General features: G+C 44.8%; 1 protein-coding gene across 2 annotated transcripts in view; it reads left to right on the top strand.

Moving 5' to 3' along the window:
* LOC127034557 (transmembrane protein 132D-like) overlaps positions 1-24565 on the top strand; it is a 410372-nt gene that overhangs the window by 382179 nt on the left and 3628 nt on the right. For both annotated transcript variants that reach the window (XM_050923488.1, XM_050923487.1), the window contains 3 exons: positions 13964-14169; positions 16783-17056; positions 20054-20245. In XM_050923488.1, the coding sequence (XP_050779445.1) occupies positions 13964-14169; positions 16783-17056; positions 20054-20245 (672 nt within the window). The remainder of the gene's footprint in view (positions 1-13963; positions 14170-16782; positions 17057-20053; positions 20246-24565) is intronic.

Raw genomic sequence — 24565 nt, forward strand, 5'->3', positions numbered from 1 at the left:
TTTGACAAACACAATACAGAGAGATTAGGTATGGTGACCAGATAGCAACTGTGAAAATATGGGACAGAGAGTGGGAGGTAATAGGCGTCCATAAAAGAAAAAGTCCCCAAAAATGGGACTGTCCCTTTAAAAATGGGACATCTGGTCACCCTAAGATTAGGTGACTTGCCCCAGGTCATCTGGGAAGTCTGAGGCAGAGCTGGAATTTGAACCTAGGTTTGCTGCATAATAGTTTAGTGCCTTAGCCATGGGTTCAGGCTCATGCTCCTTCCCTGCAAGTGAGAGCAGCTTTATGGCCTTCAGTGGCAATACCCCAGATTTTCATAAATGTAATCGAGTTTAGAATCTGACCTACAGTGATATGTATTGCTGGACTGTAGTTAGAGTTTCACTGTGGTGGATTGTTGTGATTTGTTACTTCAGTTCAAGCTGGAATTGGTCGGAGAAACTTCAATAGAACCATATTATATCAGAATACGCGGTTCTGTCCCAAATCAAATAGCTTCACAAAATCAGGTTGATTTCACTGCAGTTTTCTTTCAGAAGAAAACCGGGGTAAGGGGCTGGGGAGGAGAGTAACAACAGTGTTGAACATTTTGTTCTGAAAATGTCAGAACATCTGGTTCCTACATTTTTGGAACAGAACATTTTGATTTTTCATTTTTAAACAATGCTTCATTTCAATTTTTTATTTTGGGTGGTATTATATATTTTAATAACACGGAATTTGTTAAAAAAAGACAAAATTGAAACAAGATGACTTTGTCAAAAGAGAGCATTTTGATTGACTTAAAGCAATTTTTTCTTTCAAAATTCTCTGTTAGGCAGATTTTTGAATTTTTTCATTTTCACTTTGGTTTGGAATGAAGCCAAGTTTCAAAATCCTTCACAGATTAGAATTTGCTCCACAAAGCTATAGCTGCAGTACCGAGAGGCGGGGACCGCTGAACATCAGAGCTGTACCACAAGCTGATTACTGTCTATTGTGAGAGACAATTGTTTGGCTTCAGGCAAAGTGAAGGAAGCTCTTCTTAGAGGCTGCAGGAGCTCATAAACAACTACTAAACTATCCATGAGAGGAGCGTGCATTCCTGCGTACCCGTATGTCCCATCCTGTGTAACTAAGGATCATCTTTGGCAAAATTCACTTGTGTGCACTAGGCCAGTACACACATTATGCATAACTTAAGTCCCTGAAGATGCATAAGCCTTTGCTAACCCTCTACATAGGGATGAATTTTGGGTCATGTCAGTAGTAAAGATACATGCAAAAAATAAAATTGAAGGGAAAAAATCTGCAGAAATGAAATATTCTCGATCTAGGTTAAAAATAAGGAGGTGATTCCCCAGGAGAGATTTTTAACCAGGGGGCTTTCAGTTAGTTACACCTATAGACTTCATATATTGTGGCTGATCCATAACATTCACAGGGGAGGCAGCATGCAGCTAGAATTGGATGTTTGCCCAGAACTGTAAGTCCTTTTAATATGTGCTACTGCGTATTTCACTCAGGTATATTTTGCTGGGGATAATGTATTAATGTTTGCCACAAAGCTGCAGAGCAAAATAAGATTTCCTCAGGAATTAACTGGAAGCAGTGTTTTCCTAATCAATATTCCCTAAAATGTGCTCAAGCTGCATTAGCACATTAAGAAAGCTACCAGAGAGCCATCTTTTATCTACATGGGTCTCAGCTCAAATCCATAGAGTTGCTGAACTTTTTCTAAAGCAGTGGTGCTGTTAGCTGGGATTGGAACATAGTATCAGTGGTGCAAGTAAAATCCATTTCTTACCGATACGGAGGGAGTGCGAGGGAGTGAGGAGAACCATCTAAGGGGAGGGGGCCCGTGACCTCCTCATATGACTCTCCATGTGACTCCTCACCAGCCTGCCACCTGCACGGGGCCCCCATGCTCTGCCGGTCCCCTCCCCACATCCATCCCATGTTACCTGGGGGGCGGCTCTGTCCTCCTGCTGTTGTGCTGGAGACTTTGGGGCAGGGCACTCCCGAGAACCACAGCGGGGAAAGGAGCAGACTCCCTAGCCCTGCCCCCACCCTTCCACTTTTCTGCGTCTCCGTCCTCCCTCTGTGTACTATAGCAGCAGCCCTGCTGGAGGACAGGAGTTTGGGGGGCGAGGCTGGGTGGGGGTGGAACAGCCGCCCAAGGCCAGTGCAAGGAAGTTTCATGCCCTAGGCAAAACTTCCACCTTGCACCCCCCACCCAGCTAACCTCGCCCCCCCCCCCCACGGCAGCTAACTCAGCATCTTATCCCGGGGAGCCCCCCCCTCAACAGCTACCCCCCCATCGTGACAGCTAACCCCTCTCCCCCCCGTCCCCTCACGGCAACTATCCCTGCCTTGGGAGACTTCCCCCCTCCCCTCCCCGCCACGGCAGCTAACCCTGCCTGGGGAGACTTCTCCCTTCTCCCCCTCCCCCGCCACGGCAGCTAACCCTGCCTGGGGAGACTTCCCCCCTACTGCTTGCACTGCTGCACGATATGATGGGGTCACATAATAGGGAGCTACTATGCAGAACCTTTCCAAATTGGAGAAAAATTTAATGGATACATAGAGTGGGCTAGAAGGTATCCCTGTGATCATCTAGTCTCACCTCCTGTACAACAGAGGCTATAGAACTTCCCTGGAAGGATTCTTCTTTGAATTAGAGCATATCTTTTAGAAAAACAGCCATCGTTGATTTAAAAATTGCAAGTAACGAAGAATCTACCACAAACCTGAGTAGGTTGTTCCAATGATTAATTATACTCACTGCTAAAAATTAGCACCTTATTTCCAGTCTGAATTTTTCATGCATCAGCTTTTAGCTATTGGATCTTATTATACCCTTGTCTGTTAGACTGAAGAGTCCATTATCACAGGGCTCTGGAGCGGAGCCCAGAGCTGGAGTGCAGAGCAGCTCTGGAGCAGTGGAGCTGCAGGTTTTTGCCTGGAGCTAGAGCGGAGCTGGAGCACATTTCCAAAGCTCTGCGTTATCAAGTTTTTGTTCCCCACGTAGGTACTTATAAAAGTGATCAAGTCATCCCTTCTCTTTGTTAGGCTAAATAGACTGAGCTTCTTGAGTCTGCCAGTATAAGGCATGTTGTCCAATTCTTTAATCATTCTCACGACTCTTCTCTGAACCTTCTGTCAACATCCTTTTTGAATTGTTGAGACCAGAACTGGACGCGGTATTCCAGTAGCAGTCACACCAGTGTAAAATACAGAGGTAATATAACCTCTCAATTGCTACTCAAGATTCCCATGTTTATACATCCAAAGATCACATTAGCCTTTTTTGGCCACAGTGTGGCAATGGGAGCTCATGATCAGCTGATTATCCACCATGACCCCGAAGTTCTTTTCAGAGTCACTGCTTCCCAGGATAGAGTTCCACGTTCTTTACGTATGGCCTACGTTCTTTGTTCCTAGATGCATCACTTTACATTTGGCCATATTACAACAATATTGTCTACTTGTGCCCAGCTTACCAAGCAATCCAGATCACTCTGCATTAGTGATCTGTCCTCTTCATTATTTACCAATCGCCCAATCTTTGTGCCATCTGCAAACTTTTTCAGTGATGATTTTATGTTTTCCTCCAAATCATTGACAAAAATCTTAAAGAGCACAGGGCTAAGAACCAATCCCTGCAGGACCCCATTAGAAACACACCTGCTCTAGCCAGCCAGTACTTGAGAAGATTGGCTCCCCATCTACTGAGATGGAGGCCATCCAAATTTTATAGCCCCCCTCTCCCAACAGAAGGTAGATCAGTGCTCCACAAAATCAAAGCTTTTTGCTTTACACCCCTTACCTATCCAGTGGTTGACTTCCAGGATCTTTTGCCTTCTGTCTTCCTTTGCTTGTGGGACAGGAAGGAACTCCAGGAAGATCATTTAAGCATTCTTCTCCTTCAGTACCATTCTATTGTGGACCAGGATGTAGGCAGAGCAAGAGTCAGGTCTAGTGGGAGAGCAGGCATCCAGGTTAGGGAACAAAGCCAAGAGTCAGCACCAGAGTCAACTGCCAATTTACCAGAGCCAGGAGTCAAGCCAGAGTCAGATTCAGGAATCAAAGCCGAGGGTCAGAGCCAAGGGCAGATACCAAATGCCAAAGACAAGGGGCAAGCCAGAGTCAGAGGCAGGACTGATAACTGATGGTGGAAGCGAGATAAGGGCAGGAACAAGAGGACAGGCAAGGATCAAGCATGGAGCAAGAGCACAGTGGGAACAGGAGTGAAGGCAGGGGTGAGGTAGGAGCCAGGAGCAGAGCAGAAATCAGGAACAGGGTTGGGTGCAAGAAGCAGGCACAGGCAGGGTCCAGTGAAGCCACAACAGAAAATCATCTTGTTGCTCAGACAACTTCCTGTGCCTCCCTCTGGCTTACCTACCGTAGTTGGACCAATCAGTGAAACCTGGGCAGTCCTTCAGTCAGGGCTTCCATGAATGGTGCCTTGGCTATGGCTATAGTCCTGCTAGCTTCTCGGTCCAGTGGGTTTCAACAAACACTAGGTGGAAGTCACTATGCAGCAGATGGATGGGCACTCCCAGGCCTGGAATCAAGACATGGGACATCACATGTTCTGAGTTCTCTGAAGTCATCTATAATCTGTGCGATATCCCACAGCACAGTGTCATTAGTATTGATATGCACCATCACCAGTGGATCCTTGCCTGACAGATCTCATGTCACATCATCATTCTGTAGGATGCAGAAACTCTCCTGCAAGGTACTGAGCACCTTTTGGTTTTGTTCTGCCACAGATGATTCACATGACCTTGGGCAAGTTGTTTCACTTCACCTTGCCCCAGATTCCCACTTGTAAAAGAGGAATAATGATCATGCCCTCCTACATGGGATGGAGTCACAAGGAATGCTTGCAAAGCATTGTGAGTAGAACTGGACCAAAGAAGTTTTGAAATTTGAAAACCAAAATATTTACATTTGGAAATGCTGCTGCAGTGCCTCATGGGAGTTGTAGTTGAGGTGCCTCCAGCTTTCATCCTCCTGTATAGGCTAGAATCTCTGGCCTCCATGTCCTCTAATGGACCTCAGTCTCCCCTAATGGACAGGTGCATGCATCATAAGAGTCCTTGAGTGTGGTGCAACATGGGAGAAATAGTTCATGTGAGGAGTCCCATTCATAAAAGAGAACAGGGACGTGAGACAACTGAACTACAACACCCATGTGGTACTGGATCTGCATTTCCAAATCTAAATAATTTCAGTGTGAGACATTCATTCTTTTTGACAAAAAAAATAATCAAACATTTTCCTGGAAGGTGATACAAAAACACAGAGTACAATTACCAATGAATGTATGTATTTCTTACTCAGTTCTGGTGCACCTACCAGCGGTTGGAAATCATTAGCCTATAATCTAACGGTCCTCGTAATTTACACATATTTGCTGTCTCCTCTGCTTTCGATGTAACCAGAAGGAGCCTGTTCTTTTCGTTTCAATATCAGCTTTCATGCTGAGCAGCAGATCCCCCTGGAATGGAAACTGGTTTCCCTTGATTGACTGCCACATGGTAGCAAAGGTTGACTAGGTCAGAAATGCCAATCTGACATGAGCCCATTTTGTTTCCTTCTTATTTTAGAGCACTACTTCATGGAAAGAAAACACAGAAAGGCTCTTGCATTTTTTGCTGACACGTATGACGTGATCAATTGCTTGGGATGAGGCAAAGCAGCCTGGACAAAGTGTAGACGTTCACATTTTTTCCCCCCTCTAGAGTAAATAAATGTTGACAGACCTCAAGGCAACATCAGATTTAGGATTTGGCTAGAGTTAAATAGCTGAGCTTCAAGCCAGGCTGTGTATTTTTTGCTCCAGCTGTAGAGCAGCATAACTTAGGATGTTAGTGCCATCGACAGTTGAGGAGACACTGTATGTTGAGTAGCACCTCCCTCTGCAAATACTATGGGAGTCAATGGGTCTACTTATGGGAGAAAGCTCTACTCAAGGGTGAGTGAGGGTAATAGAATCTGGGCTAAAATTGATGCAACTTCTCTTTCCTATCCATTTCCTTCTAAAATAAAAAAGTTCTCTTCTCTACTACACAGGGAAATGCTGTAGCTCAGGGAGCAGATGTTCAGTAATTATTCCCGATTCCAGCATCCTTTGGTGTGGTCAGGCAATGTGCGACCACCAATAGATTTTTACTATTAGATTCTGATCTCCTATGGTTTTGGTTCTGGTTGGATTCAAAACCAGGAAGAGTGTATTTTCTAGCTACACAGTGGTCTTGGGTCCACTTTACCTCCTGTCTTGCCACCCTGCTACTGTCAATCACTTGTCCCTGTCTTGCGTAGTTTCAGGCTGGGGTCAGTTCCCAATCGGGTATCTCATTCTTCCGCTATCTGCTAAGTATCCATGGCTAAAGGTGACGCCACATTCCCCGCAGCACTTGCCAGTATCTTACAGAATAGGAATGTTAATGGTTTCCTCCTTTTACACCTTGATACAAAGCTTAGGTGAGTCTTTCAAAGCTCAAATGAGTTCTATTTGTTATTTCCTGGCCAATCACTTTTTCCTCGTTATAGAAAGGCTGGAAAACTCTCCTGTTCTTCTAAGTGACAGCACTGATTCAGGCAAGACTCATTAATATAATTTATCTTGCTAACTACTACTGCTTGTGCTTGTGGGCTAAGCAATATGTGCCATCCTAAATCAGCAAATGTCTGGTAAGCCTGCCAAGGTAGCAGTTATGTATTTGAAATGTAGAGTATAAGGAGAGCAGTGCTTGCACTGGGGAAGGATTACTGTCCTACATTGCCATGCATTAAGATTAGAAGCCCAGCACATAGTGCATTCCTGAAATATAGGCTGTCAATTGGGAACAGTAGAGACTAGCTTTCCTAATCATCTGTCCCTCAAGATGCCCTAATCCAGAGTCTTCATAACTGACCTATGTGCTTCTCACTTTCGTAGACTTATTAGGTGTAAAAGAGCCAACAGAATTACCGCAGGAGGGGAAAAAAACGGTTTCCTGTAAGGATTTGTAATCAGTATCGCATGTGGGCTAAATGATGCTAACGAGGTGGGGAAATGCTTCAGTCTCTGGTGTTGCTGTGGACTAAAAGAAATGTGGTGCCCTTCCACTGTAAAATACAAAATGCACTATTCTTCCTGCCTTCTTTCCAGACCTGAGGAAGCAGCTCAGCCCAGTAAACTAGCAAAGGCGGGTCTGACTAGCTGGTGAATTACCCATCCCAGGTAACATTTACCCCAGACAGTTTCTAATAAGTATGAGAAAAGCAGAGAAGTGTTGTTAGGACAGGCAGTGAGGCCAAGTATCATGATTCTTCACTGCCCAGAACTTCGCAGAGGCCTTTATACCTGTGGATAGTGGGTGTAGAATGCTACCAAGTCAGAATTTCTTTCTTGCAATAGTGGTAGCGTTTTACACCTCCTTCATGGGCCCTTGGCACGGCGATACACGATGACACAGGTGCAAATCAGCACAGAATCAGATGTAAGAAGTTAGAGTGAAAAGTGTGGGGGGAATCTGCCTCGTTGCAGGAGTGTCTGGCTTCTGTTGATGACTTTTGCTGAACAGGGATGCCAAAGGCTTTGTGTTTGCTTGCTCAGATAAGAGAGTGAACTCTCCAAAATCCAATACCATCCACAAAAGGAAGAAATAAATTCCCATTTCTGTGTTCTATTGTATGAAAAAAAATAATAAGGAAGCTTTGTAACTATTTCACTTGCAATCAAAACTGAAGAGCTTGGAATGTCCATGTGCTACTTTGGAGTGGCAAGTTGGTTTCTTTTTAAACAACACAGTCAGACACTTTAACAGTGAAAAGTAAGGTGTCTCGGCACAGCAAAGAATCCACACTTTCAAGTCCATATTTGCTTTCCAGGGAAAAGCTCCTCAGTTTGCTAGAGCAGCAACGCTTTCAAGTTTGCCATGACACCAAGTGGGTTGGGTGCATAGTCTTGGGCTACATTATGCACAACTCTGTCTGGGAGACTGACATTTGTCTTAAGAGGTTGATGTAAGTTCTGCCATTAACGTCAGAGTTTAGAGTTAGGCCAATCTGAAAATCTCACCCTACAAATTTTGTAGGATGGTTGATCCCCGCACCACACCCAATTTGCCTTAAGTCTTTTGTTTAGTGCATTCATGACACAGCCACATACCTACTTCATGATTCCACTGTATCACTCTATACTGTGCTGGTAACAAGCAGCTTCTAACCGCTGCTGCCCTGGCTCACTGAGATTAGATGTATGTGGCGCAAGGGAAGGTTGCTAAAGCTTTTCTAGCTGTTCACCAGCATAAGAGAAAGAGGGGAGTTGCAGGAGCCAAACCAAACCCCAGGCACTTCTCTGTACTTCCAAGTTCACTGTTACAAATGCTATTTAAGAGACCGTCCCCTCGGGAGATAAAAGCTTTCCCAGGTTGAGAGATTATCTGTAGGGTCTTGTGGGAGCTGACTGTATCCTCTGTAAATTAAATGAAGGACAGCTCAGCACATTTGTGTGGAAACCTATTGTGATACGATGGTCCATAAAGCTCTAGCAAGAGAGCGGCACAGTAATAATTTAATGGCCTTATTGTGTCCTGGTGTTAGCAGTGGCCAGAGCCCAGGGAGGGCAATGACAGCAGCACATTAGCAGCAAAAGAAAAGGGAATCCACCTCCACTGTCCCCTCCCGGCTTGTTTCATTTCTGGGGAGACAGAGCACTGCCAGCCCCGAGAGATCAAACATCAGAAGCTAGACTGAAGGGAAATAAATCATCAGGTCTGTGTGGAAAACGTGAGATTGATTTTGGGGTGAATTTGTGGACGCATACATGTACAAGGTTCCAGTCTTACCCATCTTGATTGCTGAAAAGGGGCTTTCCTATTTCACACGTCATAGACAGATTCTTATTTAATGTAGAGATATTTATGAGGCATCTACCTTTTAAAATGTGCATACTAGTTCTCTGGAAATTGTCTGAGGTAAATAAACTTATTCTGAGCTGATCCCCCATAACACTCCTACAGGAAGAAGTTTGTTTACACACACACTCTCTCACACACACACACACACACACACACACACACACCCTCATTCAATGCACTCATGAGCTTAATAAACTTGGAGCTTCCCTATTTCTGTCTCAGATGGTAAAGGGTGAAGAACACCCCGTCCTGATTTTTTACACTTGCTATCTGGTCACCCTACCAGAGGGTGCTCAACTGAGACCCATCAAACTCATTTCACATAGGCCACCAAAAGAGCTATTTGCAAGAAGGAAACAGACTGACAGAGAAACTGCCTGGTTTTCGGAAAACCTATATCCTTTTTCCCCTCTTCTGCTGAATGTTCTCTTTCTGCTTTAAGATGAATGGTTTGGACACATCTGAAGTAAAAAAAGGCAAAGATGATCTGCTTTTTGTAATGATGACCTGTTTCTGAATGCCCTGGCCTGATTTATGAAAATGAAGTATATATTACACCATGTCTTGGTCCTGCTCTGTGGGCATTGTGAACAAACTGCAACCGAGCCATTGTGTTTATTCATCCAAAAGACTGGCTGGGAATTGAATGATCAAATAATTACTGCTCTCTTCATTTACAGAGCAGTAAACGGGAGAGATTGGGTAACCGAACTGCTCAATCTCTCCCTACCCGCCTGCATCTGTTTGTTTTTATACATTATAATCTTAACAGCACAAGATCAAGGTATTTCTTTAATCACTCTTGCAGTAGTACTGGGGTTTAGTTTACTCTCTGTTTATGAGAACCCTGGGGAAGCCAGAACTGAAGTCTGTTTTCCTGCCAGCTTTATTTTCTCTCTCCATTGCACAGCCATTAAGGAATTTAAAATCTGATAGCCTGATTCTCCTCTCACCCTGTGTAAATCAGGAATAACTCCATTAAAAGGGAGAGCTTCTCCCCCCACTCTGATTCCTTTATGCCATATAAAAGGGCCAGAGTGGCATAAAGATGCCCTCAAAGCCTTATATCTCCACTGGGGAGGATTCCTCTGGTGCGGGCTGCTCCCAGGGACCTCCTCAAGCTCCTCTGTGCTAGGGCATGGCAGGGACAGGGCTAGGGCTAAGGCTAGGGCTGGGGCTAGGGGTGGGAGAGGCATGCTGAGGCGGCCGAGATTCTGGGCAGTGCTGCCACACACAGGACAACTCAGGGAGGCTGCTGTAAATTAGGTTCTCTGGGCTGCAAGTTCTAAGGTGCAGCCCCTAGAAGTCCAGCACAGAACCTCAGCCCAGCTCCCACACTCAGATCAGTGTCAGAAGTTACTTATACCCAGGAGCCACTTGGGGGTGTAGTTCCAGCTCTATGACTTTGGGAGACGCTTAGCCTCTCTGCCTCAGCTTCCCCCTCTGGGAAATGATGATACTTGATTAATTGCCTCCCCAAGGCATGGAGTTAATTAGTTAAGGCTGCGTAATTGCTTAGTATAGCTAATTGTAAGTGAGGTACTGGAGTTGTAAGCTAATACACTGGCCTCAAGTTTGAGAAAGAAAAGTCCCCATTTACAGGCCATTCATTGCAGTCGGTATCTGGCCTCCAGTGTGCAGAGTCAAGCTAAGCATCTGAGGCGTTCAGCTCCCCGGCTGATTACTTTCCTCAGAGCCACCTGGGCTTGAACTTTGATCTGCAATGACTCAAGGGTAAACAAGAGCTTTGAGGCTTTGTCTAATTTTTCTCCTCGGGGGCATCCCAAGGAAAATTGCAAGTAGCAGCTGAAACTCATTAGCACACCAGAGATTTTCAGTGCCAGAGCATCACTTAAAACACACCAGAAGGATTAGGAGGAATGCGCAGTGCTAGCAGGGAATGGAAGATCCTCTCCTGCAGATCCAGGGTAACGTGAGGTGAGAGATGAAGCAGGAGTACCAGTCGCTGCCTGAGGGTCCTGTGCCCTCCTGTCTGGCAGACAGGACATTGGAGAATACAGATGGGAAGAATGATGCAATTCATGTGAGCACTGTACCTGTAGGGGGGCACTGTGCCCCTGGTTCAGATCCATGTGGAAGGACTGCTGCCTTCCAGTGCACTGGGGATGGAATCTACCCTCCACACACAAGAATCCATCCATGTGGAAATGGTTTTGCTATTAAAACCTTTGTATGGAAAAACAAAATGCCAAGGATGTAAATTGTGCCACAAAATCTGGTGATATTTAAATAACATTTACATTCACTCAGCATTTAAACAGAAAAGTAGAAAACGGCATTAAATTCAGATAAGTGCAAGATTATGCATTCAGGAGTCAGAAATATTAAATATATCCACATAATGGAAAAGAAGGTCTGGCTGGTAATGGATTGTGAAAAGAGTTCAGGGTTTTAATAGATCATTCCTTCAGATCATCAGCACTGTAAAGCGGTAGTTAATAAATTATTTGACATGTACATTTACTCATATATTTTAACTAGCTGTAATGAACAGGTCTTGTCGGTTCACCTAGAGTCCTGCAATAGCTGCCAAAGCGCTTGAGTGAGATTTAGTAACTCTCAGCAGTATTGATAGTCAGGGCTACAGGTTATTATGACTAAAGTATTGTCAGAAATGGCTTGGAAAGGACATTGTGTCCGACCCTTGTCAGACTCACAGTATTGAGGTAGGCTTGGTTATGCTCCCACCCTGAGCTTTTGGACGGATGATGTGTCTTCTGCAGAGGTCAGCTGTAGGAACACATGACCATCTCTTTCTTGGTAGATCCTAGTTCCGCTAACATAGAACCTTTCAATATCAATCCATATGGCAAGCCAGGGGCAGTCTAAGAGATAAGCTAAGTAAGTGGTTGCCTAGGGTATTATTTTTGCAAGAGTACAGTGACTGCCTCGGACACTGATCAGCTGGCCAGTCCCACACTCTTGTTCTCCAGTTAGAGTTTCTACCTATCTGGTTCATCCCCCAAGGGACAGGAGGTTTCTGTTTCTGCTGTTGGCTGCAGCAAGGCCTTGCCTCCCAGAATCCTTTATACTATCACCTACCGCACCTCTTTCGGAGCACTGCTGCAGCCAAGGAATTCTGGGTCATGTTTGAAGAAGTAAAGGCATCTTCTGAAGATGATTGAGCAGACACTTTCTTCCTCCAGAGGAAGAAATGATACAAATAGAGGATCCAGTCTGTTACTGAGCTGGCTGTACTGGTGGGAAGGAGGGAACAGAAGTTGATGGGAGAGTCATTGCCCAATTCTGTCTTTGCCTCAAGTGTCAGGGATGAGGACATTGGGCTTCGGGTTTGGATTTACAAGACCGGCGTGGTTTAGACAGGAGTTCCATTTCATTTGAACTGCCAGAATTCAAAAGTGGTTCAGAATTCAGTCTGGTTCTCCCTCATCTCTTGATGAAACTGATAACTTTTATCATACAACACACACACACCCCTCCTCCTATCTTTGATGCTGTACATTAACAAAGGCACTATTTTATTCAGCTTCTTAAAATGCAAAAATCAAGCGCTCTTTATTAGGGAGAGGTTGAGAGGAAATGCTAATATCAAATAATCTTCAGCATGTATAGTCTTTCAAGGAACCTCCCGTGCTGTAAATTATAATAAACCTGTCTGGACTTGTTTCAATAAAACTTTTTTCAATCCGATTTGAGTGCTTTTTATATCAAGAGAGATTTAAGAGCTCACATTGATAAATGGAGCCATATTGACACAATGAATACATGCCTCCAGATATGGATGGATTAAAAAACTCCCTCTGTCTCTGTTGAACAACAAAATACCATTTTCTGTTTGCTTTGCATATGCTTGTTTTATTCTATGGTACTGTCCTCAAAATGTATTCGTATCCCTTATGAAACTGAAAAAAAAATGTTTCAAGGCCCCCAAACATAACATTATTATAATGACAGCTCCACCCTCCCCAGCAGGTTGGTTTTGTTTGGATTGTGAGTGTCCAGCTCCTTTTCTCTACTATCCCTCATTAGGGACTAGGTCCTGTAGTCCTTACTCATGGAAAACTCCCACTGAAGTCAAAGATAGCAGGGCTGGACCATCCTAGAATAACCTACAAGTCACTTGGATTCTGCATGATGCAGGACACTAGGGCAAACAACGGTAGGTTAGCATCATGTGAACAGAGCCCAAAGTTCATCCAAACTACGGAAGGCTGGGATGCAATAGAAGAAGGGAGAAATGCGGTGCAAGAAGAAGGAAGGGTGATGGGATCAGAGGAGCTGAGGGTGTTTAAGAAGTAGCAGAGATAGTGAGAAGAGGACCAGGACAGGAGGAGGGAAGCCACAGAGGAAGCATAGAATGTCCAGAAGCTGTCCACACCACTCCACAGAAATGCACAGAGTGCTCTCACAAACGTGGTGAGGACCTCAGCTTTGTGTCTTCTCTGAAAAGTGGCACCCCCAGAGGCACAGCAACCCTAATGCCATGTGTTAGTGTTGGTCCAGTACTGATTCAGAGGGAATATTTTAATGCTACTTCCTGCAATACAGCAACCACCATCACGACTTCAGGACATCATTTCTGAATTGATCAGGGAAATATGCCTCCTATTGAATAGCCTGTGTAGGGACCTACCCATCTGATTTTCCTCATGTTTACATTACATTTCCTTAGAATCACACCAAACTGGAGGAGAGGGAACTTAATCTCATCTCTCTGACTTACTGAGGGTCTGAGACCATGACTCGGTGGACTTCCATCAGAGCCAGAACAAGTTCAGAACCAGAGCCAGAGGTCCTGATGGTGGGGCTGAGAACTGAATGGAACTGTTCTTTTATGCTAGCTCCCATTGGAAATATTTATAGCAGGAAAAGCCTGTTTTCTCGCAAGTATTCCTAAATTATGCAGTCTGCTAAGGGCAAACCAGGCAACTTTCTTCTTGTTGCTAGTTGTCCTCAGAGTTTGGAACTAGTTCAAACCTGAATCTTATCTCTCCCTCCCTCCCACTCACTCAGCACGGGGTGAGCTTTATAATTTTGTTCAGAGACTCATTAATTTTTTCCCCTTTCCCTTTTACAGGTTTCTGACAGATGTGACTACGTCTTTGTCAACGGGAAGGAAATGAAAGGCAAAGTGAATGTCATCGTTAACTTTACTTACCAGCATCTGACTGCCCCACTGGAAATGACAGTCTGGGTTCCTCGCCTCCCACTGCAGATAGAGATTTCTGACACAGAACTAAACCAGATCAAGGGGTGGAGGGTCCCTATCATCTCTAATAAGAGGTAGGTTTCATTAGCGAATGTTCAATCTGGGTGGTTCACATGCCAAGCAGCTGACATGGCCAGCGGATCTGCACACACTCATTTGGCCTTAATGCAATTCGAGTGTAAACCTGAAGGTCACCAGACATTTATTCAATCAGCTATCACATTGTACTTGTTAGGGCAACAGGAACCACAGATTGCATGGATCTGCACTGAAAATCAATTTCCTTTTATAGCACTAGTGGCTTAAATGGAAATAGCTTGTTGGCCGGGTGAGGCAGGGTCAGTGTTTTCACTTGTGCCATACTACAAGACATCAGCAAAGACCAGATCTGTCTGGTCTGAGGCCTGGTAAATGGAATACCATTGCTTAATTTATTATTAATAACTATTTATTAAGCATAATAATTACTAAGTGTATTTGCATCACTTATATATTCCATATGTATATTACAATAGGTACATCCTCGTTAGTATAGTGGTAAGTTGTCACACAGGAGACCGGGGTTTGATTCCCTGACTGGGAGGCCGTAGTGTTTTAAGCCCTGGCTGGGATGATTTAGTTGGGGATTGGCCTGCTTTGAGCAGGGGGTTGGACTAGATGACCTCCTGAGGTCCCTTCCAACCCTGATGTTCTGTGATTCTATGAAATCAGGATCAGGATCCTATTTTGCTAGGTACTGTGTAGACGCAGTCCCTGCCCCACAGAGCTTACAGCAGGGGTCAGCAACCTTTCAGCAGTGGTGTGCTGAGTCTTCATGTGTACGCTCTAATTTAAGGCTTCGCGTGCCGGTAATACAATTTAACGTTTTTTAGAAGGTCTCTCTATAAGTCTATAATATATAACAAAACTACTGTTATATGTAAAGTAAACAAGGTTTTCAGAATATTTCAGAAGCTTTATTTAAAATTAAATTAATATGCAGATCTTATTAATTTAGTGTGATCCTTGCCCTTGCTGAGTTTTCCAATGTCTGGTGGCACGTATTGAAATACTTTAAGCTGCACGCAGGCTTCTGAGTTATAAGTTGATAACTGGCTGGCAGGAGGTCAGCGGCTGGAACCCCAGATTGGTAGCTGAGGTGAATGGAGCTGGCAGCTGGTAGGGCTGAACAGGGCCGGGAGCCTGGACCCTGTCTGGCAGGGGGCCTGTGCTGGAAGCAAGGTGAGTGGGGCCGCAGCGGGGACCCCAGCTGATAAGGGGCCAGCAACTGGAACCCCAGAGTGGCAACAGGCTGAGCAGGTCAGCCCGTCCAGCTCTGGGGTTTCAGGGGTGGGCTGAGCATCTCCGCCAGCCCCCCTCTGGGGTTTCAGCCACCGGCTCCTGCCAGCTGGGGTCTCAGCCCAGTGCCAGCCTGGGGTTCCTTCACCCAGGCCAGCAGCAGGCGCTGAGTAGGACCGGCTGTGGGACCACGGCTGGCAAGGGGCTAGCAGCTGGAACTGCAGAGCGGCAACAGGCTGAGCAGCTCAGCCCGCCGCCGCTCTGGGGTTTCCACCACTGGCTTCTGCCAGCTGGGGTCTCAGCCCACTGCCAGCCTGAGGTTCCTTCACCCAGGCCAGCAGCGAGTGCTGAGAGGGACTGGCTGCGGGATCCCTGCTGGCAAGGGGCCAGCAGCGGGAACCCCAGTGCAGCTGAGCGGTTCAGCCCGCCCCACGTGCCATCAAAAATCAGCTCACGTGCCACCTTTGACACACTTGGCGTAGGTTGCCAACCCCTAGCTTACAGTCTGCGAAGTGGCACATGAAGGGTGGGCCAGAGGGATATGGGTTTATTTACACTGACCATTTTATTAATTACTATTATGACAAATTGATAAAGTAGGTGTGAACTATTCCCATCTGCCCTTGATTTACTGACTGGTTTCCTTGAAGCATCACAGTAGAAGGTTTCTGCTGGAGGGATTTGAAGGCATGGCCTTACAGACCTATTCAAAGAGAGGTTTCCATGCATTAACTGGCAGCATGGAGATATTGGTATGGGCAGCTGATAAGAATGCAGAGGAGATGTTCGTGTCCGTCGCTAACAAAAGCACAGACAAGTTGGGCATCATAGACAGAGTGGGGTGAGTCATGGGATAAGAGATTGAAGGTGAAGATGAAAAGTTTGGACTTGACATGGGAAGTCACTGGAGGGATTCCAAAAGGATGGCGAGGGGTCAGGTGTAGGGTGACCAGATAGCAAGTGTAAAAAATTGGGACAGGAGGTAGGGGGTAAAAAGTCCCTATATAAGACAAAACTCCAAAAATCAGGACTGTCCCTATAAAATCTGGACTTCTGGTCACCCTAGTGGAGTGGTCAGAGGCGCAGGAAAGGAAGGCGACTTTAGAAGCTGCTTTTTGTGTGAACCAGGGGCATGGTGCTGTGGAGGCAAGAGGAACCAGGAGGCTACTGTCATTCTTTGGGGAGATGAGAGAATATGACTTCTGTCAGAAATGTTCTAGAGGAAGAAGCTGCAGGATTGGACGTAGCCTGGGTATGCAGGACAAGAGAGAGGAAAAAGCTGAGGAGTTACCCCAGCTCCCTGTTTGGATGCCCCATCAGTGCTTAACAAACTGTTGCAGCCAGGCACGCAGCCTCGCCCTCCTTCCTTGGGTTGCTTGATTTTTTTTTTAATGCTGCTGTTTCCTCAGACCAGCCCGAGACAGCGACGACGAAGAAGAGGATGAGCGAAAGGGCAGAGGCTGCACCCTTCAGTACCAGCACGCCATGGTGCGAGTCCTCACACAGTTTGTAGCCGAGTCCTCCGACCCAGGTGGCCAGCTGAGCTATTTGCTGGGTTCTGACTGGCAGGTGGATATCACGGAGCTGGTGAGTGACTTCATGCAGGTGGAGGAGCCCAGAATCGCTAAGCTGCAAGGCGGACAGGTTTTGATTGGACAAGAACTTGGAATGACAACAATTCAGGTAGGGAAAACTGGCTACTGGGCTCCCCCTCCTCCTTCACCTTGGTGTACCAGGCTTTACCCGGCCCTTCTGAGAACAGCGCTTGGCAGTCATCACCGGGGGAGTCCCTTCATTAGGAATAGGAGCATAGAAATGGAGTCAAACCAATCTCTCCCAGATCCAACACCTTCAGACCTGGGACGGGACAGAGGATGAAATCTAAACCTGGATCTAGATCTGAATTTTCTAAGGAGTTCTTATCTTTATAACTGGATATGCCACCACACACACTCCCACACGTCTCCCCCACACCTCAGGGGTTGGGGCTTCGAGGGACTCTCTGAGATAGGAAGACAGGAATTGGGGTATCGGGAAGAGACTACAAAGTTTTTTCATTGTTACGCTGGGTCCTGGGTTTGAATCTGGCCTGGGTTGCTAGTATCTGAAAGCTTCTGCCATCCGATGCCTATGTCAAAAATGAGTGGTGGTCTGAGTCATCCACTGGGCAGTGGGCACTGTGCCCACATCATCAGAAACACTGTGACTGGCACAAATATGCCCCCTTGTTGGCAGTCTTAGTGGAGACGTCATGGACTGAATGGGGTTGAAGGCTGAATGACCCTCCCCCTCTTAGATGCTGAGCTTTTGAGTCAGGGTTGAGGCACATGAGTAGGGAAGGTTGCATGGACAGTGTCCCAGCTGTGTCTATTCTGCAGCTAATGAGAGGATTTCAGTCTCAAGAGCTTTTACCAGCCATATAGTCACATGTAAAAACTAACATTTGAACACACAGGAATGTCACCATTGACCATTGACCATGCATCTAGCACAGTGTCCCTTCTGCAACAGAAGCAAAGACTATATGTTTCAACAGAAAGTGTAAAAACCTACCTAATACACTCACTGGTGCAGTACTCTACTGGGGAGTGGGGGGGTCAGGTTTCTTTCTCTTCCCAGCTATTGATCAACCTATGCCCTGAAGCATGTGGGTTGCAGGCTTTAGTAATTTTGTCCCATCCCATGTAACATCTAAACCCATTTCTGCCTATATTTGACTAATACTTTTTTGATACCAGATCCACAACTGCAGATATCACAAGGGAGGCAGCTGGTGAAATAACTTAATATTGTCAGGGCCTAAATTGACAGAGCAAGGCACTGAAGCTGATATTAACTAGGGCAGGTTGAAGAATCAGGATGGAAATATGAAATATGAAAGCCTGGGATTGAAATTATTTAAATTCAATTCGTGTTACAGGATATAAACATTACAGGGACAAGGACACCCACAAAGCAATAATAGCAATCAGCGTTCAGATAGTGCTTTCCAGCCAAGCGTCTCTAGGTGCTTTAGAAAGGCTGAGAATAAGTGTCATTAGGCCAAATTCTCTGTTGGTGTAAATTGACGTGGCTCCATTGACTTCAGTGGACCTATGCCAATTAACGCTACCTGAGAATTTGGACCATTAACTCCATTTTACAGATGGCGAGACTGAGGCATAGGGAGGTTAAATGGCTTACCCAAGGTCATACGGAGAGTCAGTAGCAGAGCCAAAAAAACAGAAGCTAGTTCTGCTAACACCTGTTCTGGTAACCTATTCAATGGATCAGGAAGCAAGGTCCCAGAACTGAAAGGATAAATCTCCTATACGTACTCCCAAGTAGACAACCTATCAGCAGGTACTGGGGTTAAAAGGGAGATAATTGCCTCATCTTCAGGTATGTTCATGACCCCAGACTTTCAGGACAGCCCCTTAGATATCTGCATCTGCACTCGTTGACCGCACTGATTGTCGGTCCTGGGGAAGTGGGCTTCTGGGGCTGCTACGTCTGGGAGCCTCAATAAAAAAAGTCTTTTTTATAGGCCTCCAAGACTCTCGGACTTGCAGTGCTCGCTCCAAGGGCACGTAAATATCTTGAGTGACTCTGAAAAGGGAATTCAAAGGGAAAGAAACTGATTAAAGAACCTGTTTGGCAAAGTGTAGCCCACTGCACAAGCATCGTTAAACTAAGCCCCCTTCTAAATACAAGTCTGTGGTTAGTGGTGTCTCAGTCTGGCAACTTCTCCTGCTCAGAGTATTCAGATCCCTTTAGTCAGAACGAGCCTCCTTTCTATGTTTCCGTCCCATTGTCACAACAGTTTTCTGGAGTGTACTCTTATCCTTTAGTTCCGCAGGGCAAGAATTTGGAATGAAACTCATTCTACTAATTGTCTACAAATTGTGTTGTTATATTTAGAATCTCAGTAAAAGGCTTTTCTACCTCTACTCCCCCCCACATCCAAACTTTTTTAATTATTACTGATTTAATTGCACATAATATTACAGTTACATTTTGTAGTGAACTTAGAAAGGGTTAATAAAGAGAGCTGAGTGAACAGCTGATTTTTCAGTGTGGTGGCTGAACTGAAAAAACCTGGAAACAAATCAATTACTTTGTAACTGAAACTGTTTTGATCACAGAAACTAAACTCCCAGAATGCGTTCAGTTAAACAAAACATTGCAAACATCCTTTGGGAATGAAATTCCAAATGGTTCGTTTTGAAAATGTTGAAACAAAACATTTTGTCATTTCTGGGGGGAAAAATATTTTTTCTGGCCAAAACTATTCCCTGAGTTTGACCTGAATTCACGAATAATTTCGGTGACCCAAAATGTGCATTTTTAAATGAATTTACTACTTGCTGAAAAAATATCTCCCAACTCTATTAATAACTGATTAATAGATGTTCTAAGCATGTTACAGATATGAATAGCAGTTATAAGTGCATTAGTAAAAGGTGTTGTATGTATTCGTAAGCAGCCTATTTACTGGATGGACTCTATATCAGTTTATGACAATTGACTAACCTATCATTTATTATTAATGTATAAAGATATAGCCCTAATATTAAATCTGTGCACTAATGAATAGTGCAATTGATTATTTATTTGCATTACAGTAACACCGGAGGGCCCATTGGGGATGCCGTTATGCTGGGTGCTACATCCAGCGCTAATAGCAATTTCTCTTTTCAGATCCTGTCCCCTCTTTCAGACGCCATCTTGGCCGAGAAGACAGTGACAGTTCTGGACGAGAAGGTGACCATAACAGACCTCGGAGTCCAGCTGGTAACTGGATTGTCGCTCTCCCTGCAGCTCAGCCCAGGGAGCAATAAAGCCATCTTTGCTACAGCAGTAGCACAGGAGCTTCTTCAGTCACCAAAGCAGGTACAAGGACCCAGCACGTGTGCTGTGGACTGACAGGATGCCACTTTTGAGCCCCAATCTACTCAGCATCTCCCATCAGCTAAGCTGATGGGATCAGGTGGCCTTTTATTAATAATATTCTAGCAAAACATTGTAATTTATAGGCACCTATATCTGAAGGTCAACAGGCACCTTAATAGAAAAACAACGTTCCCATAAAAAAAAGGCAATATGCCTGTAAAACAAAAATCCAAGTCCCAACCAACAAACCCTCTCCGTCTCTTTGGTTCACAGCCCATAAATAACGCAAAGCCCCACAGACAACCCAGTCACATGTCATAAATAAACAACAGAACCCGCCCATCCTGCTGCTGGGATCTCTGGCCCCATTTATTCCATCCAAATTAACACACCACCCCTCAAGCTCCGGCTGGGGCGGACATCTATGAATGCACCAGGCTGGAGATAAAAAAGGAAAGAGCTCTGTATTTCCCCACAGTAAACTATTGTGATCCAGTTTCTCTCATTCATACTGGAGTAACTGCCGGGAGTGGTGGAATTATTATTGACACTGGTGCAAATGAGAACAGAGCGGGGTCTCTTTTGCTATAAACCGCTAACAGATGGGTCTGGACTTACTATACAAAATAAAAAGGCGTCATATAAAAAATGGAAACTAGGTCAGATTACAAAGGATGAATATAGGCAAATAACACAGGAATGCAGAGGCAAGATTAGAAAGGCAAAGGCACAAAATGAACTCAAACTAGCTATGGGAATAAAGGGAAACAAGAAGACTTTTTATCAATACATTAGAAGCAAGAGGAAGACCAAGGACAGGGTAGGCCCACTGCTAAGTGAGGAGGGGGAAACAGTAACGGGAGACTTGGAAATGGCAGAGACGCTTAATGACTTCTTTGTTTTGGTCTTCACTGAGAAGTCTGAAGGAATGTCTCATATAGTGAATGCTTACGGGAAGAGGGTAGGTTTAGAAGATAAAATAAAAAAAGAGCAAGTAAAAAATCACTTAGAAAAGTTAGATGCCTGCAAGTCACCAGGGCCTGATGAAATGCATCCTAGAATACTCAAGGAGTTAATAGAAGAGGTATCTGAGCCTCTAGCTATTATCTTTGGGAAATCATGGGAGATGGGGGATATTCCAGAAGACTGGAAGGGGGCAAATATAGTGCCCATCTATAAAAAGGGAAATAAAAACAACCTAGGAAACTACAGACCAGTTAGTTTAACTTCTGTGCCAGGGAAGATAATGGAGCAGGTAATTAAAGAAATCATCTGCAAACACTTGGAAGGTGGTAAGGTGATAGGGAATAGCCAGCATGGATTTGTAAAGAACAAATCGTGTCAAACTAATCTGATAGCGTTCTTTGATAGGATAACGAGCCTAGTGGATAAGGGAGAAGCAGTGGATGTGATATACCTAGACTTTAGTAAGGCATTTGATACGGTCTCGCATGATATTCTTATAGATAAACTAGGAAAGTACAATTTAGATGGGGCTACTATAAGGTGGATGCATAACTGGCTGGATAACCGTACTCAGAGAGTAGTTGTTAATGGCTCCCAATCCTGCTGGAAAGGTATAACAAGTGGGGTTCTGCAGGGGTCTGTTTTGGGACCAGTTCTGTTCAATATCTTCATCAACGATTTAGATGTTGGCATAGAAAGTACGCTTATTAAGTTTGCGGACGATACCAAACTGGGAGGGATTGCAACTGCTTTGGAGGACAGGGTCAAAATTCAAAATGATCTGGACAAATTGGAGAAATGGTCTGAGGTAAACAGGATGAAGTTCAATAAAGATAAATGCAAAGTGCTCCACTTAGGAAGGAACAATCAGTTTCACACATACAGAATGGGAAGAGACTGTCTAGGAAGGAGTATGGCAGAAAGAGATCTAGGGGTCATAGTAGACCACAAGCCTAATATGAGTCAACAGTGTGATACTGTTGCAAAAAAAGCAAACGTGATTCTGGGATGCATTAACAGGTGTGTTGTAAACAAGACATGATAAGTCATTCTTCCGCTTTACTCTGCGCTGGTTAGGCCTCAACTGGAGTATTGTGTCCAGTTCTGGGCACCGCATTTCAAGAAAGATGTGGAGAAATTGGAGAGGGTCCAGAGAAGAGCAACAAGAATGATTAAAGGTCTTGAGAACGTGACCTATGAAGGAAGGCTGAAGGAATTGGGTTTGTTTAGTTTGGAAAAGAGAAGACAGAGGGGACATGATAGCAGTTTTCAGGTATCTAAAAGGGTGTCATCAGGAGGAGGGAGAAAACTTGTTCACCTTAGCCTCCAATGATAGAACAAGAAGCAATGGACTTAAACTGCAGCAAGGGAGATTTAGGTTGGACATTAGGAAAAAGTTTCTAACTGTCAGGGTAGTTAAACACTGGAATAGATTGTCTAGGGAAGTTGTGGAATCTCCATCTCTGGAGATATTTAAGAGTAGGTTAGATAAATGTCTATTAGGGATGGTCTAGACAATATTTGGTCCTGCCATGAGGGCAGAGGACTGGATTCGATGACCTCTTGAGGTCCCTTCCAGTCCTAGAGTCTATGAATCTATGAATCTATAATGCCAGACACCTCCATCTTTAGTTACATGCTATGAGTATTTCAAAATGCCCCTGAGAACCTCCCATTCTTACTGACCCATGTTATGGAGGTATCTTAAGCAAGGGCTGATTTTTCACTCACCCCTTGTTTCCTTTGTCAGGGGCCACAAGGTCTCTCACTTTCCTTCTGCTCATCCCCATCCCTTCAAAAGCCCGTTTCTGATGAGGACAGCCAGGTAATGCTCCCACCAGGGGCCATCAGCTTTGTTCCGGCATTTGCTTGAGCCTTCCCTTACGAGCAACACCAAACACTTCCTCCTGTCTGAGCTGTGAACTCTTGCTGGTCCCAGGAATGCTAGACTCAAACTCCGATCCCGTGTGATGCTCAGCCAGTGCTCTGCTCTCTCTCACACCCTCACTTTGAAACCGCTTCGTTGGGGACCTGAGTGATTGAATCACATGGTGCACTCATGCACTAGCACTCAGCAGCCATGCAGTGTCTGCATTCACAGAGCTCATTGAGTCTGAAAACATTGGATCATTTAACAAATTTGCCATCAGTGACTGATTGATCTTTGTTCTTTCTTACACTATTGTCTGCATTTGAAATGACTTGTTTTGTGTACCAACGTCATCAGTGGGTTTACCAGGGAAGACCTTGGAGTGACACAGGACGAATTGAGCCCTCTATGTTTAAACACATTTTGTGCTTTAAAGGTAAATTATAAGGGTAAATACGTTTGAATTCTGGCCAACTGGCGAGAGACTCTAATTCATCGCAGGGCTTTATCCTTGAGCTGGTGGATGAGAAGTAACATAGGGCTGCTGTTTTTTTAGTGCAATAAAAGTCAGGTTCCCATAGATTTCCAAGAGCTGGGAAGATGATGCCATGCAGTTAGAAATAGAGCCAATGAGCTAATCCATTGCTGACATGTGGAGCTAAACACTCTACCTTGAAATCAGCTCAGAAGCTGGGTTTGATGGCATTTAGCCCCAGCATGCTACACTGCTCTGACATTTCAGTTCCAAGAAATCAAGTCTCTTTGAATCCCTCTTCTGGGTGCAGTGGCACACTCGGAGTGCTGGCGAAAATGTAACACACCAGAAAGGAAAATGTTCACCCTGGCAGGGCTGTACGAGTTTTGATCCGTGCCCAATTACTCCCCTTGTTTAGAACATTATATTTCAAAGCACGTTCCCCATAAGGAGAGCAATATGAAATTATTAAATGATTATGATGGTTTAAGCAGCACAGAGGGAGGATGAGAGTTGATGCCATAAATTCCGTGTGGCCTTCAAGAAACATCTGAAGATTAATAAACACAAAGCCAGGATTTGTGACAGAGCCAGCAAAGTCTTAAGGCCTGGTCCTGAAATAAGGACAAAGACAAAGCTCCTATTGAGGATGCTGGGAGTTGTTCCTGAGTAAGGATTTCAGAATCAGACCCTTAGTTAAAACAGCAGAGAATCCTGTTACAGTGTAGGCTATCTCCTTGACCTGTACGGGAGAACTACTGGTAAACATGATTTTGAAAAACAAAGAAAAAGGTTTACTCTCCACATGTGCATTAAGTTAGGTTGTAAAAACAGCCTGTTTTTTTGTTTGGTTGTTTTATTCTTCAGGTCTGTCATCTACTCTTTAAATACATATAAAATAGTTAGATGTAGATGGTAGATATGGACTCCAATGGAGCTGTACTGCTCATCCCCAACACCAACAGAGTATCTGGAGTGGGGGTATGCATGTGCTGGCCTAGATTTTTAG

The sequence above is a fragment of the Gopherus flavomarginatus genome, chromosome 15 (assembly GCF_025201925.1).
Source record: "Gopherus flavomarginatus isolate rGopFla2 chromosome 15, rGopFla2.mat.asm, whole genome shotgun sequence".
Classification (NCBI taxonomy): Eukaryota; Metazoa; Chordata; order Testudines; family Testudinidae; genus Gopherus; species Gopherus flavomarginatus.